Source organism: Fomitiporia mediterranea, assembly GCF_000271605.1.
Source record: "Fomitiporia mediterranea MF3/22 unplaced genomic scaffold FOMMEscaffold_1, whole genome shotgun sequence".
NCBI classification, from domain to species: Eukaryota; Fungi; Basidiomycota; class Agaricomycetes; order Hymenochaetales; family Hymenochaetaceae; genus Fomitiporia; species Fomitiporia mediterranea.
The window spans coordinates 6,600,844-6,619,685 of NW_006760386.1; the positions used below are offsets into that span (position 1 = coordinate 6,600,844).

Below are 18,842 nucleotides of genomic sequence, written 5' to 3' on the forward strand. Positions count from 1 at the left end.
GGGTACTGCAAAGACATTTATTGGTATCTGGGCCGTATTAGCTGTCGCGAAGAAGTATAAACTGTGCAGGGGACGTTGATTGGTTATAGCAGCTCATTTCTAGAATAACGGCTGAGGTGATTTGGTACAGTGAGATTTATTGGTCTCACTGTGAGCGTCAAAGGGTGTAAAGTTCACGGCTGGAAGACGTCCTAGGCACAGATCTGCATGCCTCATGACAAGATTTAATACGATATACCTGAATCAAGTTATCTGTCACGATTCATCGTCAATGAGCGTTTACGTAATATCGTGAGAATTTACGTCTAGCTGGTAGCTTTGTCAATGCCAGTATGCCAGTCAGTTTCACGTACTAGCCATCCCTAGCTTCTTGCGTCTACCTTCATAGTCTTTTTCGTTCTGATTAGCAATCCATCAAGTATTGTCCTCTAGACCAATCGCTTGCCTGTTCTGCTCTCCAGCATATGGATCCCTGTTTTCCAATGGATCACGAGAAATATTTGCACTGGAGCTCAAACCACATGGTCTGGTATGATATATTTGTATGTCCAAAAGATGCTCTTTGATCCACACGACCGATAATTGGCGGATACTGTGTACAAGGTACTTTGCAATGCTCATTACGCCCGGAACTGACTACAATGACTGGGCGGTTGTCTCGCTTCGTCTTCATGGTCCCTTGTCATCTTTTGTTCCTGATACTCATACTCTGACTATATGAGTCGCTAACTTCGTGGATGGATGATTTCAAAGAGGCTGTTAGTGCAGAACTTATACTAGGTGATAATGCTTATGTTGTGATCGCTGGTCTGAAATATGTTTGGGCACTATGTTGTGACGAGGGAAGAACGCGGAATTTAGACGTATGATTAAATGTCGACGCTCTATGGACCTTCTGTGTCTTTATCATCCCTTTTTCTTTCCTTGCGTGTTACTAATTTGACTTTTGTGTGCAAATGTTGCGACAGTAAGCTATGGACAATCATGTTGGAGGTGTATACTGTTAAGCATACGAGCCTTGTGCCATTCCTCTCTACTAATGCTATGGGAATGCTGATGTTGTATGCTCCACCTGCTGAATAGACATCGAAGCTATCTCTCTCTAGGTTTCTCTCTGTCAACTTTATTGCATTTTCCAGGTAACATTGCTCATGAAAATGTAACATGGTCATGTTGTATACTGATTCAGTATATATTGTATAGGGTTTCGGAGGAAATTGTTTCAACTATGTGGCCTTGGTTTGCGTTGGGTGAATAGACACTCATAATACAAGACATCCCACCTATATTTCGGAATTCCAGTGACATATTAAACAAAATGAGGACGAGTTTGCACCACTCTGCAGAAGAGATTGTCCAAGCATGATCCCTCGGCACAACCTTCCTTGTTGTATGTACAACAGGCATGCATATTGGCTGAACACTCAGACAAAAGAAACTCAAGCACATCTGTTAGTATGACAAAGATATCGATTTGGTAGAGATTTTTGATTAACTATCATTATTGTGCACGCCACAGACCATACAGAGTTGACTGAATGGTTTGTCGTTGTAAGTATAATTGAGGAAAATTATAGTGTGTACAGAGCCTGCTTTACATACTGCTCTCTGTTTTAAAACAATAGTGTTTACCACAAAGGGTCGGCCGTCAATGATAAGCCTATCCAAGATTACTGATCCTTACATACTCATTCCTAACCCCTATCTCTGGCATCTGAATCCCCAATAACCGTCTCTAAAGCATCCTGCACGTCCCGATCCTCAGCGATTAACTCCACACCCCGTCGCTTCGCAACATGAATCACACCTTTAAACCGTCCCATCAATTTCTCATCATTGTTCATCTCACAAACACGAATGCTCTCCATCCACTCCTTCCCAGCAAGGACAACCCTCTCTAGCACTGTAAACCTCGAATTCCCTCCGCAAAATCCCTCAAAGTGAGCATCAAGCATCGTCCACCAGGCTTCTTCACCATATACATACCCATTGGGTAACCCCGCATGTAGATAAACTTCCTTCACGTGGCTGAACTCGAGGAATACACGCGGAACTTCATTCTGATGTGGGGCCCTGGTGGAAAAGACTGGGATATAGACTCTTTCCGCGTTGTTGCAGTATTGTAAGATAGTTGATACGAAATCTTGTCGTAAGAACCTAAAGTCTGCCGCAATCTCAACTGTCTTGATTTGTGATGAGAGGGGAGTGAGTGCGCCGTCGAAGAGTGTGTAGATTGCTTCGGGACGTTTGAGAATGAGATGTTTGAGAGAAGGGAGGGAGAGACGATATCGACGTGGTGTTTCGCCGAACGTATCGAGAGATTGGATAGAGAGTGCGTGAAGGTTGGGAAGGGAGATGACTGTCATTTCCACCGCGTCGTTGTTATTGAGGAGATCTTGGTCTTGTCTCTCTTCTCTCCAGCCTCGACCTCTGATACTGAGCCGGGGAGCAGGGAAGTTATCCGGACCCAAGATGAGGACACGTAGAGATTCTGAGAAGAAGAATACAGATGGTGTAGGTGCTGTTGCGCTCATCACATCATTAGGCGTGTTGAACCATTCGGCTCGCTGAAGCCTAGGGAAATCCAAATCGTCAATGGTCGGGATGCTATCAACAAAGTCATTTTGCACTACTTCTCCTCCGTTTGTCCAGGAGGAAGTGCATGGAGGTCGACGGATGACACGAACGTCTGGACAGCACATGAGGATCCGACGTGTGTTTTGTAAGATCGAGCCGCACGATTTTCCCGAACCGTCATAACCAATCGGTGAAAGATTGACGCGTTTTACGAATCGTCCGTATCCTTGACCCTCTTTCCCTGCCTCCTTATCTACAGTAAAAGACGATTCAAGAACTTCCATCAGCCCGTCCGAACCGTGCCGTATCCATATGTCCTCATACAACAGGTCAACGATCAATGTTCTGAACGAGCGGCATACTAATGTCAACGCATGTTTTGTCCGAAGAGCGGCACTGCAAGATTTTTCGGTTTGCGAAGCGTAGATGCCTTCGAAGGGTTTCCAAGAGGTAAGTGAGTCAAGGTCACGAACTGGGTTGTCGGTTGCAAGTTTGAAGATCTCGGTTAAGAGCTCTGCAGGGAGACGGGGTGCGTTCAAAGGGGTAAAAGAGCGACTGTAGGGAGCGTGTGACTGTGTGGGCATCATAATGTGCTCTCGGCTCAGTGAGGAGTCTGGCGGCGTCGGCCTGCGTCAGGTCTCCCTCCTGGTAATGTGCACGAAGGAGCGGGAGCAGTGAAACATGCATGGCCATTTGAATAGAATGCATGCTTCAGTATGCAGACATAATGTTCCCTTACCTATAATGGGGTTACCATGTAGTGAAGCAAAGGGATTCGTATTGCACAGTTAGTCACTCTTGCTGGGTACGTGATAGACACCTACTGATGTCTAGTCCTTACTAGTTCGCAGAGAAGCATAAGCGGTGTAACAGCAGAGGTTGATTAATCACGGCAGCTCATATTGCTAAGGTAACGACTGAGGTAATGTGGCACCGTGGAGGAGACTTCTCAATCTCATATTGAACGTCGGGATGGTGCAAAGTTCCGGACTGGAAGAAGGCCTACACGCTGGTCCATAAGTTTTGTATCAAGAGTTAAGTCGGTATCATTGAATTGATTCTTCGTCCCCATGCTTGAAGGCTAAAGTAGTTCGAGCAGCAGCAAGAAAGAAAAGACCAGATCTTCGCGGCGTCAAGTGTTCTAAGTGTACTTACGTAAAATCGTGAGAGTTAAAGACTGTATTGGGAGAACCGTTTGAGTCGTCACTTTCATTGAATCGTTTTGACTGGCAAGCTTCCAATGCTTATCCTCTCAGCTGACTGGTTCTTTGCACCGCTACAAATCTCTCTATATATCTAGCTGTCTGGAGCGAGCCTAACATGTACAATAGACTATGGATTCCTATCTTACGAAGGATCACACGAAGAAATTTCTGCACTGGAGCTTGAATCACGCCGGAACATTCCATTGATATATCAGAGGTTCATCTATAACCACACTCGGGTGACTGACACCGAGTCTTATTGCACTTGTTCTCCTTGTTTCTCCTTTGATATGCTGCAGAGACTTGTGGGAACTTTGCACTGTCCTGCTAACGAGCAGTTTGCAAGGGCACGCATACGTAACACCCCAACATGTAAAACTCTACCTTCTATTCGTATATGCGTCGAGGCGCTTCGCCGCTTGTCCTCCCTACATTTTCATGTCCGGCTGGACCGCCCGTTCCATTCCTTTACCACCAGAGCTCCTTACCTACATCTTCGACTTAGCTACCTACAACCCTGTCCGCGAGATTGATACACTCATTGAAATCCAATCCTTTGAAGGAGAGTATAGCACTGACGTCGATGCGCTCTGCGATGCTCCACTTGAAACAAAACGCACTATTGCGATGACGTGTTCTTTGTTCAGGCAGTTATCGGCGAAGTTTTTGTTTGAAGATGTTCGGGTTCGGCATGGTTCTGAAGGACTTGCGGACGCTTTGGAGAGGGATCCTGGACTTGGATTGTTTGTGAGGAGGATATCGATCTCGTTAGATGGATGCAAGGCTGTTGGGCATTGGCGCGCATCTTTGCCGGCTGGTACTAGACGGATCTTGCAGCGATGTCCGAATGTGCTTATCCTCACACGACCGCAGCATCTCTCTGTCGACACAGTGGATTTAGAAGACGAGGCTTTCGGTTTTCCTATGCAGCCCTCGAATGTCGAGAACCTCGATGATATTCATCTGCCCCAACTTCGCCGCATAGACTGGTTCAACAGCCCTGTTGATTCACTACCATCTACAATACCTACACCTAAGTTCATCTGGAATTCGGGATCTTTGCGGACTCTCACAATCGGACCAGATCACTTCCCGATTCAGAGGGACGTGTCTCCTATAGTGGACCTACCGAACCTGCGGACGATTCGCTTACGTTCCTTACACACGCCCGGGAACGTCGGTGAAGGCGGCATCGACCCAGAGGCCGTAAAGCTTCCTACACTCGAACGACTTATCTTCACGCAACCCGATGGAATCTATACACTGTTCTTCCACCAGTTCCTACGTGCAAACGGGCCCAAAGTCACTACCGTTGAATTTGCGCCGCATAGACGCTTCCTGCTGCACGATTTCATCAGCGTAGTCCTACTCAACTGCTCTAACGCAGCTACGCTCAACTTCCCAGTCTTCACCACGAAGCCGACGAGGAAGAATACGAGAAGACAACACGTACAAGTCATTTACTTGATAACGCACGTCGGACTTAGTGCGCAGGGACTACGCGAGCAGCCGGAGGATGTCGGCGAAGAGGACGACCAATGGGCCAGAATGGCGGGTCACTTTCTCTCGCTGTTCGGAGAACGAACACGCTTCTCAAAGCTTGAGAAGCTTACATTGTATGGCGAGGAGTGGGAATGGATACTCTCGGATGCGAGGTTCCGAGGAATTCTTAAATTAGTGAGGTCGCGTAATGTAGAGATTGTCTGTGAGCATGAGAGTGTTGCGGCGACGCTGGAGACGATCAGCGAAGGGCTGAACTTCTGGCTGACGAGTAGTTGCTGACTTCCCTCGGTGTAATTGTAAGCCGTAGTGTACATCTCGTCTCGGATGGTGTGCTGTCCGATACAATACATTACTCGGAGGGATTATAAATTGTACATAGTGGATGCCGACAAGATACTTTCGACACTAATCAGCGCCCAGACTAGCATAGCACAGGACCGTTTGGCCATGCTTTATTTTGAGTCCGCAGACAAAGACAAAGGCACGTGTACGGTAAAATAAATGCTAGTTTTACGTAAAAAGGCGTGGGAACGATAATTCCAGTGCGCGTCACCCTCTTGTTTGTGTCACACTGTGGCGCCAAATTGGGAGCTCAGCTCATCGCGGAGCACAGCGAGCCAGTCCCGCTGTTGACGACGACCAACAATCGACCACGACAACCACGACGACTTCAGCCCGGGAGAGCCTGCCGCCGAGCGCGATGGTCTACAAGGGCAAGTCCACGACGCGCTCATGGGCAACTCTGCCTCCGGAGGTCATCCGCCTCATCACGACGCATTACCTTCTCGCCATGTCCGCGACGGCCGTGCTCCCGGCCGTGTGGCAGCAACGCGAGAACTGGCCCGGCCGCATGGCATTCACAGTCGTGCGCGACGCCGAGGTCATACAACAGCTCATGCGCGTCTCCCCTGCCTGGGCATCTGCCAGTGCGTGTTGATTCTGCCTATCTATTGTCTCTGCTCCGTTATGCTCGCGCGTCTGTCGTTGGTGCCTGTGCCGGGCTGTGGTGTGTCCACAACACTTCAAGTGTGACAGAGAACGCGGGTTGTGCTGCTCTCGACGCGTATGACTGCAGCGCGTATGCACTACGTAATGTAATGCCAGAGCCACACCCGCGTCGGAAGTAGTTGTGTTCGAAACGGCAGTCAACCTGCTGGCAATATTTTATGCGTGCGTTGCCAACGACACCCCGTCGACAGCTTCGCGGTCATATACATACACACTGACACACAGAGAATAGCCTATAGCCTATCGCCGCGCGTGTTGACGCGGGCCGACGATCGTTCTTTGTTCGCGCCTTCTTCCTTGCCCTATCAAATTATACTGTAATGGTCGGGCGCTGACCTCTATTTTTATTTTTGTATTCGCAGTTGAATATCATCTATTCTGGCAACAAGCAGCCGCGGTTCTTGATGCGGCCGATCATGTATTGGCTTTCGCCCGCGCACAACGCGTATCTCCGTACAGGCACTTCCGTCAACATCTCTTCCAGCGATCGTGCATTCCGTGCCGCATCAACTACCCGAACTCCACCAGCGGTCTCCTAATTGCGCGAAAACTAACTTACACCCACACTCTCGGGTTCGTTCCGTGCTGTAGAGAACACCGCAAAGAACGCTTTTGCGGGATCTGCCTCCGAGATGCCAGCCTTGATGAAAACTGCATTGCCGAAAACGAGGAGTGTGATTACTGGCAGTCAGTCGAGGCAACCTGCCGGACTTGCAGGGCGGAGTGCCTATGGAAGGCGTGCTGCGAAGGCCAAGAACAGCCCGGGAATAGGCTAACAAAAGAAGCAGAGGCCGTAGGCGGCCAGAATTTTGCTCCAGAGGATTGGGAGGCTCGACAAACGATAGACGCTTTTGTCGAGATGGGCGAGGGCTCAGTACGCGACGTCATTGGCCTTTGCATGGAGAAGCGCTGGTTACGGAAGTACACGAAGATTGCAGAGATGATGCGTCTTGCTGTTGCGACTTCACGCATACAATCAAGAATGGTCGAGAATGCGAATGAAGCAGGCATCCTGGGGAGTGGGATGGGCGAATACGAGGACGATGAGGAACTCAGCGAAGTGGATGAGGATGATGAAGACCCGGAGCTTCTTAGCATCACGGAAGAGACCCAGGGAGTCCGCGAGCTCGCGGTGAACGACTGGGCACGGGCTCGAATACTTGATGGGCATTGGTACAGTCCTGCTGACCAGTGGTATTTAATACAAGGCCCGAACAACTCCAATGCGCAGAGATTATCAACGAACCAACCCTATCCTCCTGTCCCATACATCCCTGCAATCCATCCTGTTTCATGGACCGTCATATCGTCAGTTGCGGAACGACCCCATCCAGACCCTGAGTCCGTTCGTTCTTCACCGCCGCCGAGCCTCAGTTTGTGCGGCGCCGCCTTTGATGCTTACCGAAGACAAATGCGTGCTGTATTGTTCCCCGCTATGGCCAACATAGTTCGCAAGGTGGTGATGGAGTGTGCTGTTGATGGTACGGATGCTTCCGTACGAGTAGCGCGAATGAGCATTGAGGACGTTGCAAATGCACTGCGGGACGACATGACGTGGTACAACGGTGTAGACTGGGCTGATCGCCGACGGCGAAGAGAGGTAAACTCCTCAGACGATTCGTCTAGTGGCTCCGAGAAAAGCGGATCCGGCACGACAAGCCCCGTACTATCGACCTCGACATTACAGACTACACCATCGCCGCCGCCTGCGTCAGATGTGAAGTTGCAAAGCTCGGAGCAGACGAACTCGATGCCTCCACCTCCTCCGTCATCATCTTCCTCCCATTCAAGACAGCCCTTGTCACCGATTATGTCTCTTCCTATCGCTATCTCCCCTGTATTAGAGTCGCCCACACAGATCCCGTCCATTCCCTTTATCCCTGAGTCGATGTCAGAGATGCCCTCGTTTACCACTGAAACTTTCAAAAATGTGAGTACTTTCGTTCTACATTCTTCATAAGTTCTAACTTGTCGTTCTTGCTATTTAGATATGGCGTGATGCATGCGCTCCACTATTCCAATGTCGCTGCAAGATCTGCGAGCGTGCAGTGCTGAGGGCAAACATTGAGGCCGGAAACATCGTACCGTCCCAACATTATCCACATACGCAGGACCAAGAATACGCGCAAAAGCAGACCTTGTCACCTCCCGTGATAGTGCGGATAGATCCGGTATCAGACACGGAGAACTCTGCATTGACAACTGCAGATCTGGAAGATGGGATGGACCCTAACCAGGAGCGAAATCGGAAGATGGTAGCCAGCAGGAAACGATCTTGCGAAGCTGCAGAGATTATTGATATAGATGGTGTTGATACTGGCAACGAAGAGGATTCTCGGACCGAGGAGCGGAATGTGAGGAGCAAGACGCCACCGGAGAAACGTCAGCGATTAGGGAAGCATGAGATTGAGGATGTTAGGAGAGCTTCGACGTCTCCCTTGGCCCCGCCTACTTCGGCGAGTCAGTCTCCTAGTGACACTGCGAAGGATGTTGTACATGTGTCGTCGGAATGGGACGAACTGGGTGGGCTGGATGATGAAGGGTTATATGTTATGGATGACGTTGTCGTAATGGACGAAGGCTTGGAGGGAGTGTAATTGCGATCCTTTGTGTTATCGTTTCCTTGGCATACAAGACGCATGGTATATCTCGCAGCAGACGATGACGAATATCTTCGTCCAAAACATGCGATACATATGATATCCAGCAGCCGGAATTTACCCTCTTGGATCGATATCATGCAGAAGATAACCTCGCAATTTGCCCGATGTTGGTTCTAGGCCCGACGGAACTTTCCCTCTCTCCCTTCCACCCAGATTTATTAGCTCAACCCTATTCCCGGACTTTATCTCGTGTACATCTCCCTTAAGGTTAAAGCCAGAAGCTAACGAATTTCGCTGTACTACTATCATCATCATCATCGAATTCTTATACTACTCTGCTATCTCATCGTTGCTGTGTATCATGTCCATCATATCCCTGTGCTCTACTTCCTGCCTCCTTCCCTCCCCTTCTCCCATATTCAAGAATCGCTACTGCATCCCGAATTTCTTCATTATCTTCCCTACCTACTAAATTTGGTAAACCCCTAAATCGAATCGCGCTAGGAACCGCAAACGGAAATACTAAGTTTCTTTTTCCTCCCTCAAATTCACGTTTTTTATATCCTTTTTTTTTCCTCGCTGTCTGAAATGAAGATATTTGAGAAGGCTGACCCAACATAAACATACATCTCGAATATCAGTATCAGTATCAGTACAAGTTTCCTCTGTGATTTTCTTTTCTTTTCTTTTGTTTCTTTTTCTCTTTATATAAAATAGGAATTTGGTTTTCCTTGTCTTTTATTTCCCCTTTGCTTTCTTTTTTTTTACGTGTAGTGTCGTTATTGTCACTTCTTCTTTCTTCTTTCTTCTCCTTCTTTTGTGTTGTGTAGTTCAGTTATGGTGTAATAGTAGATAGCTAACAACTTATAAAGTCGGATTGCCTGACATTAGATTTTCTGTGTCGATAGCAGAATTGTGAGTCGAACTCTGATGGTTATCCTTCTACATAACATACATTTAATCATATTATTACATTTTCGGGTTAACCCCACTTTAAGAAATATTAATTCTCAGTCGTAATGTATCAAGATTCTTTATTTACCTTTAGGAAGTATTAATTCTACGTATTGCTATCAATAAAGAAGAATATAAAGAAGGGATGAAAGGTTGCCCACCTCAGTCGTAATGTATCAAGACTGAGGTTGGGAGCGAAGTGATTAAATGCGGATGATTACATAATCCAATACCAACACCACTTTGTTGTCAAATTCGTTAACCATTCACAGCTGGCGAATGGGAGAGAATGCTGTCACATGCCATCTTTTGATCATGTTTTGCACCATGGTTACATTCTGTCAACTATTCCATGTTCATAGAGTGTTTCATTAGGCATGATCAAACCTTGCAATTCAGTGTGCAATTCACCTGTGCAATTCACTTTCATGCAAAGTGAATTGCAGACCCTGGAAGGCTGGAACCCCAGTGATTCAGGGTGAATTGTGCTGAAAGGTGAATCACACTTTGACACAATTCACCTTGTGATTCACCCCTGCAATTCACCTCTACTCATATCTATTTCCAAATTTCCTCAAGCTTGCTACTGTCAAAGTACAGTACTTCTCTTGATCCTCTTCTCAGTAGCCACATTATTATACTTCTTGTGTGTCAAAACAGTCAGTTTGATTCAAAACAAGCTAGGCAAGGCCCTCAAGGCCAAGATTAAGACAAAAACAACCTAGACACTTTAGAACAGAGGCACCACCCCTTATAGTAGGCTCCAAAATGAGAAGCAAGGTTTTGGTGAGCTTGTTCCCTCTAGTGTCATCATAGGCTCTCATCAAAACTCTCCTCCATTCCAAATAGGAAAGAACTAACTACATAAAGAAAGTGATTATGTAATCCAAAGAATTAAATAAAATCAAGAAGATCTGATAGTAACCAAAATCAGAACTCTTCACTACACACTGTCACAGTGTATCCATCTCTTTACTTCAAGTACTCACACTTGCTAACAACCTATTGCCTCCTTAGCAAGTCAACCTCTAAACCTGCCTCACAAGTGCAACCTCAACCTCTGCCATCTGTACAATCTCACAATCCACAGACAACTCAACTTGCAGGGACTGAGTAGCAACCAAGGCATGGTGACAAAGACTACCTCAAACAGTTAAGGAACACATTTGTTCTCTATTGTCAATACACTCACCATCTGTTGTCAGATTATTTCCCTGATTGTTGTAGATAATAATGTATTTATACAATATTTAAATATACTTATAAACTGTTATTTCAATAACAAATGGATATAAGGACAAACTTATCTTATACATCTTATATTTATATGTTTTCCTTGTTAAAATAACAAGTATTATAATACTTAGCCATTTTGTGAGGTGCACTTTAAGTACTTGTATATCTTAGTAAGTACTACAATTCTTATTATTCTTGACCAGATAGCCAAGACTTTTTAATAGCTTTCTTAGCTTCTTATTACCTTCCTAAAACCCCTAGGTACACAATAAGCTCTTATACATAATGTAGAAAATATATATAATTTATATACATATAAGCTAATACAAAGTTTGAGATATTTTCCTGATGCAAGAGTGTGTCCCTAATGTGAGTAGAGGAGTTCAAGCATCCTACAACAAATAGTGTCTATTCTTTTTTTTTGTAATATGTAGCTAGTGCTTTATACTAGACTATTTACAAAGAGAATAATAATGAGTTTTAAGAATTTCAATTGCTTCAAAAGTTTCTGGAAGAAGTCAGTTACACTGCTTTGTATCTACAAGCCCTGCACCTGAAAACACACACTCACAAGGTACAGAGGAGCCTTGTATAGTAAGGTAATCCTGAGCTATGTGAGCAAGAATTGGATAACAAATACTATTCTCCTAAAAAAGAGTGTTAGTACAAGGAATGAATAATTGTAGTTCAACCCAGTCCAAATATGTAAATTGTAATGCTACAGTACATTTTCCCACAGCTTCATAGCTAATTCTACTGTATTTTAATACTTATTTCTACTACTTTATGTATATATCAAGTGAGGAGTGAACACCCTGAATTATATGTCAACTCAACTGGGTGTTCTTGTATTAAAATAGAAACATGGGTCCTGGGTCCAGTCCTCAGTCCTTAAGGTCCAGTCTGGTCCAGGAAAATACAGCATTTCCTGGACCCAGAACTGAACCTGTTCTGGACCTGATTGGACCAGACCTATTGTGACCCAGACCTCAGGTTCAGTCCTAGGGTTGACCTGGGTCCATTAGGTCCAGGACCAAACATCAGCAACTATAGTATGCTGTAGTGCTCACAAGGAAGAGGCAAATCATCTTATTGTTTTTGGAATTTAGAGGTGAAAAGAAGCTTAGTTTTATTTTTGTAATACATATACATCTTCTACAGTTCTTTAAAGACATTAAGATGTTAGCTGCCAACTTCCAGAAGGACACTGAGTGAATGTGTAAGCAAGTAATGTACTATACAGTAACAAGCTGTAGCAGTTTGTAGGCTACCATGCTTAAGTTGAAGAAGAAAGGAGTGTGTGATTAGAGTATTGTGAAAGAGGAGATCAGAAAGCTCTATCTGGAGCTGATTGATAGTCAATACTATATGAGAGCCAATATCATACAACTAGTTAATGTGTAGAGTGAGAAGGAAATGACAGTGTAGACAGAGTTTGGCTACTACTACTACAAGTTCTAGGTGCAAGTAGAGTACTTGAAGGAGTAAGGGAAGATGTTAGTACACAAGTTAGACTGTGAGTTCTAGAGAGGGATCAGAGGGACACTGAGGACAAACCTGATACAATGACTAGAGATTCTCTATGTGGACAAGAATGCAAGCAAGCTGTTCAAATTCACTAATATAGTTAGACTAGCAGACTATGTTCTTCTAGTAGGGCAGACAGAGGCAGGCTAAGACTAGACAGTAATGTTGCTAAAGGAGAAGCTAGAGAAAGAAGTAGGAGACAAGTATGTAAAGATTGTGAGGAAGCTTAAAGAGTTACAAGCCTAGGTTAACAAAGTAAGCAAGTCCAGGAAGATACTGATGAATCAAGCATGCAAAACTGACTAATCTACTGATTCTGTGAAATCCAACCTAAAGTATAAGAGGACCTACAACTTTTGTAGAAAGTAAGGACATTTTGTACATGACTGTAGGACTGTGAGCAAGTACACTCAGAGGGGGAAGTGTATAAGGTTGGGGCAGAAGATTGTGTTAATGAGTAGGGCATTTGTACTAGCTAGTATAGAGGGAGTAATGTTGAAGGAGCACATAGACTAATACTATAAAGACAAGCCTGTGTTTACAGTAGGCACAATTGATGAAGCAAAAGATAGGTCAAATGTAAGTAAGGGAGAAAAGTACAAAACTGTTCTTGGAGCAGATTTGGATACAGAGGTGACAAGGTTGGAGGAATGCTTGAGGGATGTGAAGAGACAAAGAGAGGAGGCAAGGACTATGAAGGCTAACACAAAGCTAGTCAAAGTCAGACTAAAGTAAAGTGTCAAGTCAAGTAAGATTATTAAGCAGGTCTTAGACTGGATGATAGACAGTGTTGTCACATTAACACACTGTGAGTTGTTTGTAATAGCTCTAGAGCTTGAGTGCCAGTATGTAGCTAAGCTTATGAGGACAACTCAGATGTGTAACAAAATGCTGAACAAGGCTGGAAGTAGACCTACAAAGGCAGAGGAGGAAGAGATGAGTGAGGAAGCAAGGACCAACAGTAGAGAAGATTAGCACACAAGTACAAGTGTTACATACAAGGACAACAAAGCACAGTCAAGCCTAGTAGTAGAGCTGAGAACAAGCAGATTGTGTAGGAAAGTAGTAGATTATGTCAGATTGAGTCAGATTCAAGCTAGAGAACAAGAACAAGAGTAGAGTAGAGGAGCAAGTGTGGTAAACAAGGCTGGAAGTGTACTAGTAAGGATGAGGGAGAATAGTGTAATGGATGAGCAGTAGAGACTGTTGTAAAGGGCAGTAGCAAGCTAGATAAACAAGGTCAGAAGTGCATCTGTAAGGATCAAGTGCTAAGACAATGAGAATCAGTCAAGCCTAGCAAGAATACTAAGCACAAGCAGATTACACAGGAGGATGTTAGAAGCTGTCAGATTAGAGTAGTGTTGAGTAAGGGAGTGTCAGATAGGCACTCTAGTCAGCAACAACAAGGCTGGAAGTGTACCAGTCAGGCTAGCAACAGTAAAGCTAAATAATGAATTAGAGACTGAGAGCTTACTAGACTAGGGAGCTGTTATGAATGTAATGTGTAAAGATGTTTAGAAACACTTGGGAGTACCAAAGGAGTAAGTGTAGACAAACCTCAGGCTAGCAAATGCAGGATCAATTACAATCAAAGGTGTTATTCTAAGACTCAAGGTGTTAGTAGGTAGAATATTAATAGTGATACTAGTTCATGTAGTAAAGGACACAATGTTCAACATAATAATCAGGAGGCTGTTCTTCACATTAACTGAGTATGAGACAAAGGATTTCAAGGACAGTAATCAGATTTTGACCTTGACAGACCCAGCAGATCAGAACCAGAAGTGTCAGGTTGAGACCCAAGCAGCTGTTGGATGAAACCTACTACTCACTACTACTACTATTTATGTTAGAGTTGGAGAGGATTGGTCTGGCAAGCCTTTAGCCTTAGTACAGGTTACATTCTCTTTACTCTAACATTCCCTTATACTCCTTTCTTTTATAGACACTCATTCTTACTTGAGACTCACACTCTTTGTTTCTTTATCTTACTTTGATTGATACCTTTTATCCTTACCCACACTCCTTATACTTACCCTTTATTATTGCTTCTCAAAGCAAGTGACTGAGGACAGTCACTATTTAAAGCTTGAGGAGGTGAAGAGTTCTGATTTTGGTTACTATCAGATCTTCTTGATTTTATTTAATTCTTTGGATTACATAATCACTTTCTTTATGTAGTTAGTTCTTTCCTATTTAGAATGGAGGAGAGTTTTGATGAGAGCCTACAACAACACTAGAGGGAACAAGCCTACCAAAACCTTGCCTCTCAGTAGTGAGTGTGAGTAGTGTACCAGGGTTAAGATCCAGAGTGTTAAACAAACTGATTTGAGCAGCAAGCAAAGCTGTGTCTGTAAGTGCACAATGTATACTCTAGCTATGTCTCACAATCAGAGGTGTAGTAAACTGAGCCATTACAGATGACTACAAAGGTGTATCTCTAGGACGTTCTAGCTTAAAGGGTGAGGGTGAAGTAGAAGATGTGGACAGATTCAACTCATCTCAGGTGGGATGAGTGGTGGGCCACTGTATCTAGTCAATATGGTGTCATAGACAGTAATGAGGAATGTAAATACAAGTAGGGTGGACCTGTCAAGGGTAATGTCAAGTATGGAATGAATGGAGAAGTAGAACATGTACAGTATTGGAGAAAGGGTGGTACTATAAGGATGGTTGTACATAGACATTGTTACAAGCTTGTGCTTGTCAATTATTGCTTGTACTATAGAGTGGGAAGAAGTATGTGGATACATGGAATTATTGAAGGAGTTGTTTGCTACTAGTCAACAATGTGGATGCACAAATACGAATGCAAATGCAAAAAGGTAGACAAATGTAAAACAAGGAGGATAACAAAGGAGAGGCAACACAATCAGTAGAACAAGGAGCAGAAGGGATGGAAGGGGGACAAAAAGTTGGGAGGAGAGGGATGAGCAACTATTACACAGGTTATTATGAAGTGAACTGGTTGCTTACATTTTACATTGTTGAGACTGGGAGGGTACAGAGTAGTCAGCTGTACAGAATCTGGGATTCAGTACAGGCATCACAATAGTAGATTGGAGAGATGAGTGTAGTGATGTTTATTGTCTACATTGCTGAAGGCAGTGTGGCAGCTGGTAGGATGCTTGCAAGAGGAGGAAGACTAGAGAGGACAAAAGCAATGACATGGTGGCAGGGCAGAGGGTTAGACTTTGAGAGATGGCAGAGGTTGAAGAGAAAGAGTAACACATATAAGTGTGTCATTATATGCTCTCAATCTTCAGCAGTCGATTACATAAGCAAGTTAAGTTATCAGCCACCAACTGATAGAACATTTTAAATATTGTATTTAAGTATTAAATAAAATTGTTGATCTTTGTAATATAGTAAAAAGTAATATGACATGTATATAGCTTTCTAAATAAACACACTAATGTAATGATTACAAGTAGATAAAATATTTTATACAAATATTACAAACTATTTGTATAAATAATCTAAGTATAATATACATATTATATACTCATAGTATACTCTTATTAAGATAATAATGATATAACAAGTAATCTTACATCTTTTGCATAAAGTATAAGTTAACAATAGTTATTATTACATTATTATATTATAAATATAATCTTTTCTTTAAGATTATAATTTAAATATAATACAAGCATAATACTTTAGGTTGTCATGCAAAGTTAGTATAATACATGTAATAGATTTTATTCATCCTTAGAACTTATATAGACTTTATATGTATTAACATGTCTTATTTAAAACTTACAATTTATTTAAAAACCTTACAATTACTTTACAATGTATATACAATACATATGTTACTTTACAAAGTCTATAAGAAATTACAAGAAACATGACATTTTCCTGATGTGAGTCAACTGTAAGTATAAGTTCTACTGGTCCAGGTCATACCTGGACCAGACCTGGACTGGACCTCAGGTCCAGTCCAACAGTGGTCCACAAAGGTTCGGGTCCAGGTCCCTCCTTTACCCGGACTGTATGAAGAGGTCCGGGTTACAGTCCAGGTAAAGGAGGGGTGGACTGGTCCAGAACCAGACCACAGCAACTATACAGCATACATACTGTCCTCTGTTCTGCAAAAAATCCTTGTGTTCTCTGCTACCAAGCTCTGTTGTCTTCTTGCACATCACTGCACACATATCAAGTCCTTCTTGACATGGCCAAATGTATATGCACAAAAAAAAACTATTTCTTTAATTTTATATTATGTAATTTTAAGATCAAGGGTTGGTATATTGAGGTGAATTGCACATGTACAAGTGTGCTGGTCAAACCTGCACATGCGATTCACCTTGCAATTCACCCTCTAGAATTGCAAGGTGAATTGCACAGAGAATCACAAGGTTTGACCATGCCTATTGTCAGCTTGTGCCACTCACAACGTGCTGAGCTAGGTCATACCTCACTAGTGCTGAATGTCTCACGTGCGGATCGTCACCTTTGCCAACAGGAACACCAGCTGGTGAAGGTGAAGGAAAAAAAAACGGAGTGCAAGATAATCCCCGTCCGACTCGTATAGGATGCCACGGACAACTTTGCATCACGTCACAGTCTCAATGATGTTGTTATCGGCCCAATCAGACACTTGTATTCTAATGGCAAACTTTCTGTTCTGGCGAACGTCACTGCTGGCCTATCAAATTGCTGATGCAAACATCCTACACCTAGGTACATGTCCAAGGAGTACTAGCTACTGATCCTGCATGTACTCCATATGGAGATGTGATGGATTATTGACTTACTTTGTTCGTATGCTCTCCTATCAGCTTTGACCACCTGGGGCTCCGGACCTCCACCAGGCATTGGAGTCTCTCGGCTGATCTGATGTTCTGTGGCCCCAGTCTGTGCTACCCGTGCCTCCGGAACGCTGATCTCCCCTAGAGTGGCGATAATGATGCCTGGAATCTCCTGAGCCAGTTGTACTAGTAGTGCCTTCATACCCACCCAGCTCCTGTTCAGTTGCCTCAACCAGCCTAGTGAGCGGCCAAACAAAAGTGCTACTAATCTTCGCCCCCTTCAATACAGCAAACTACTCTCGGAAGAACTCGTAAGCCAAGTAATCGTGCGGAGCAGAGTAGCTCGTCTCTTACCTTTCCTTCATATCCTGGCCAGTCCAGTGGCGAAACGGAAAATTTCTTCGCAACAAATACCCAGTGTGCATATGACAACGGATTCTCTCCATTTTTAAACGTAACTGTCAATTGGGACTGCCCGTACTGTCCGCCACTAACATCCTCGTGCAGTGTTGGAGCCACGGGTACAAAATATCTTATATTCTTCATCCATTCATCTTTCGATACCCCTCGCCTTTGATCCTCTGGAACATCATAATACCTATCCAAAATTGTCTTTCCGATATCAGTCTTTCCGAGACTAGTCATCATCACCGTCCTCAACCGGCCTCTGCCCGCGTCTCTCGTTAATACAATCTGCTTATGAAACATAGTGCCATGCTGACCCCCCTGCATGTACGACCATATGAAATTAATTTTCCCGCTTACTGTTCTGAGCCCGGGTGTTGGTGCAAGGATTATTTCTCCTCTCTGTATCTCTTCTAATGTTTTGAATTCAATAGACTCGTCGCCCTCAAGCCCAGGCAGAGTTTGCTGTGAAGAATATGGTGCAGACATGAAGACGTCTCTTCTCAAAGGGCTACTTCTTTCTCGTGGTATGTTGGGTTTTCCCTGGAGTCAGATATCTGCATATATAGAAAATGATGATGAACAAAGAGTGGATGACGCAAACTTCTACAAAGCGGAAATCTCCTTTCAGACTATAGATCAAATTCCCCATAAGTAGATCATGTTTCAGGCATTAATGTACAGACAATGTGTGGCAGTATGCTGTCAGACGTACCCTTGCTTTGGTCATGTTTTTACGTTACGAATTTTGCCAGTTTGTGAAGCGTTTCATGTTGCCAATTATCTCATCTCTCACATCTCATCATCTTTGCTAGCTTGATAGTGTTCTTGTTAAGAAAGGGGAAGGGAGGTTATGTGAGAGGCTTAGAGGGATCACACAAAAAGGGGGGATAGTGGACTCGGCTTGCTCTCTCACGGCTTGCTTCATTGTCTGTTGATTAGTTAGTCTATATATACTATGTAGGTATGTCTCAGATGTAGAATGTATGATGGAAGGTATTCCATCATCGTTCGTCATTGCTTGTAATGTAGTTTATATCATCTGAGACATACTCTTGTGTAGTCTT

General features: G+C 44.0%; 3 protein-coding genes across 3 annotated transcripts; 1 reads left to right on the forward strand and 2 right to left on the reverse strand.

Moving 5' to 3' along the window:
* Positions 1-1,694: 1,694 nt before the first annotated feature.
* On the reverse strand, positions 1,695-3,161 carry FOMMEDRAFT_25397 (uncharacterized protein; the record flags this gene model as incomplete). The annotated part of the gene is made up of 1 exon (XM_007262152.1): positions 1,695-3,161. The coding sequence occupies one exon, from the start codon at positions 3,159-3,161 to the stop codon at positions 1,695-1,697; it is 1,467 nt and encodes a 488-aa protein (XP_007262214.1).
* Positions 3,162-4,172: 1,011 nt separating this feature from the next.
* Positions 4,173-9,433, forward strand: FOMMEDRAFT_144260 (uncharacterized protein). The gene is made up of 5 exons (XM_007262153.1): positions 4,173-5,553; positions 5,665-5,772; positions 5,882-6,211; positions 6,656-8,223; positions 8,282-9,433. Exons 1-5 carry the CDS (start codon positions 4,221-4,223, stop codon positions 8,888-8,890), a joined length of 3,948 nt encoding a protein of 1,315 aa, XP_007262215.1. The 5' UTR covers positions 4,173-4,220; the 3' UTR covers positions 8,891-9,433.
* Positions 9,434-17,298: 7,865 nt separating this feature from the next.
* FOMMEDRAFT_25399 (uncharacterized protein) lies at positions 17,299-18,264 on the reverse strand (the record flags this gene model as incomplete). Its single annotated transcript, XM_007262154.1, has 4 exons — positions 17,299-17,333; positions 17,377-17,511; positions 17,579-17,648; positions 17,725-18,264. 4 exons carry the CDS (start codon positions 18,262-18,264, stop codon positions 17,299-17,301), a joined length of 780 nt encoding a protein of 259 aa, XP_007262216.1.
* Between the last annotated feature and the right edge of the window lie 578 nt (positions 18,265-18,842).

Bases quoted from the DNA above. Each gene is read 5' to 3' on its own strand.
- FOMMEDRAFT_144260 (XM_007262153.1), top strand. From the start codon at position 4,221: ATGTCCGGCTGGACCGCCCGTTCCATTCCTTTACCACCAGAGCTCCTT. The intron at 5,554-5,664 runs GTAGTTGCTGAC...AATTGTACATAG, and splicing joins GCTGAACTTCTGGCTGACGA to TGGATGCCGACAAGATACTT. The intron at 8,224-8,281 runs GTGAGTACTTTC...CTTGCTATTTAG, and splicing joins CCACTGAAACTTTCAAAAAT to ATATGGCGTGATGCATGCGC.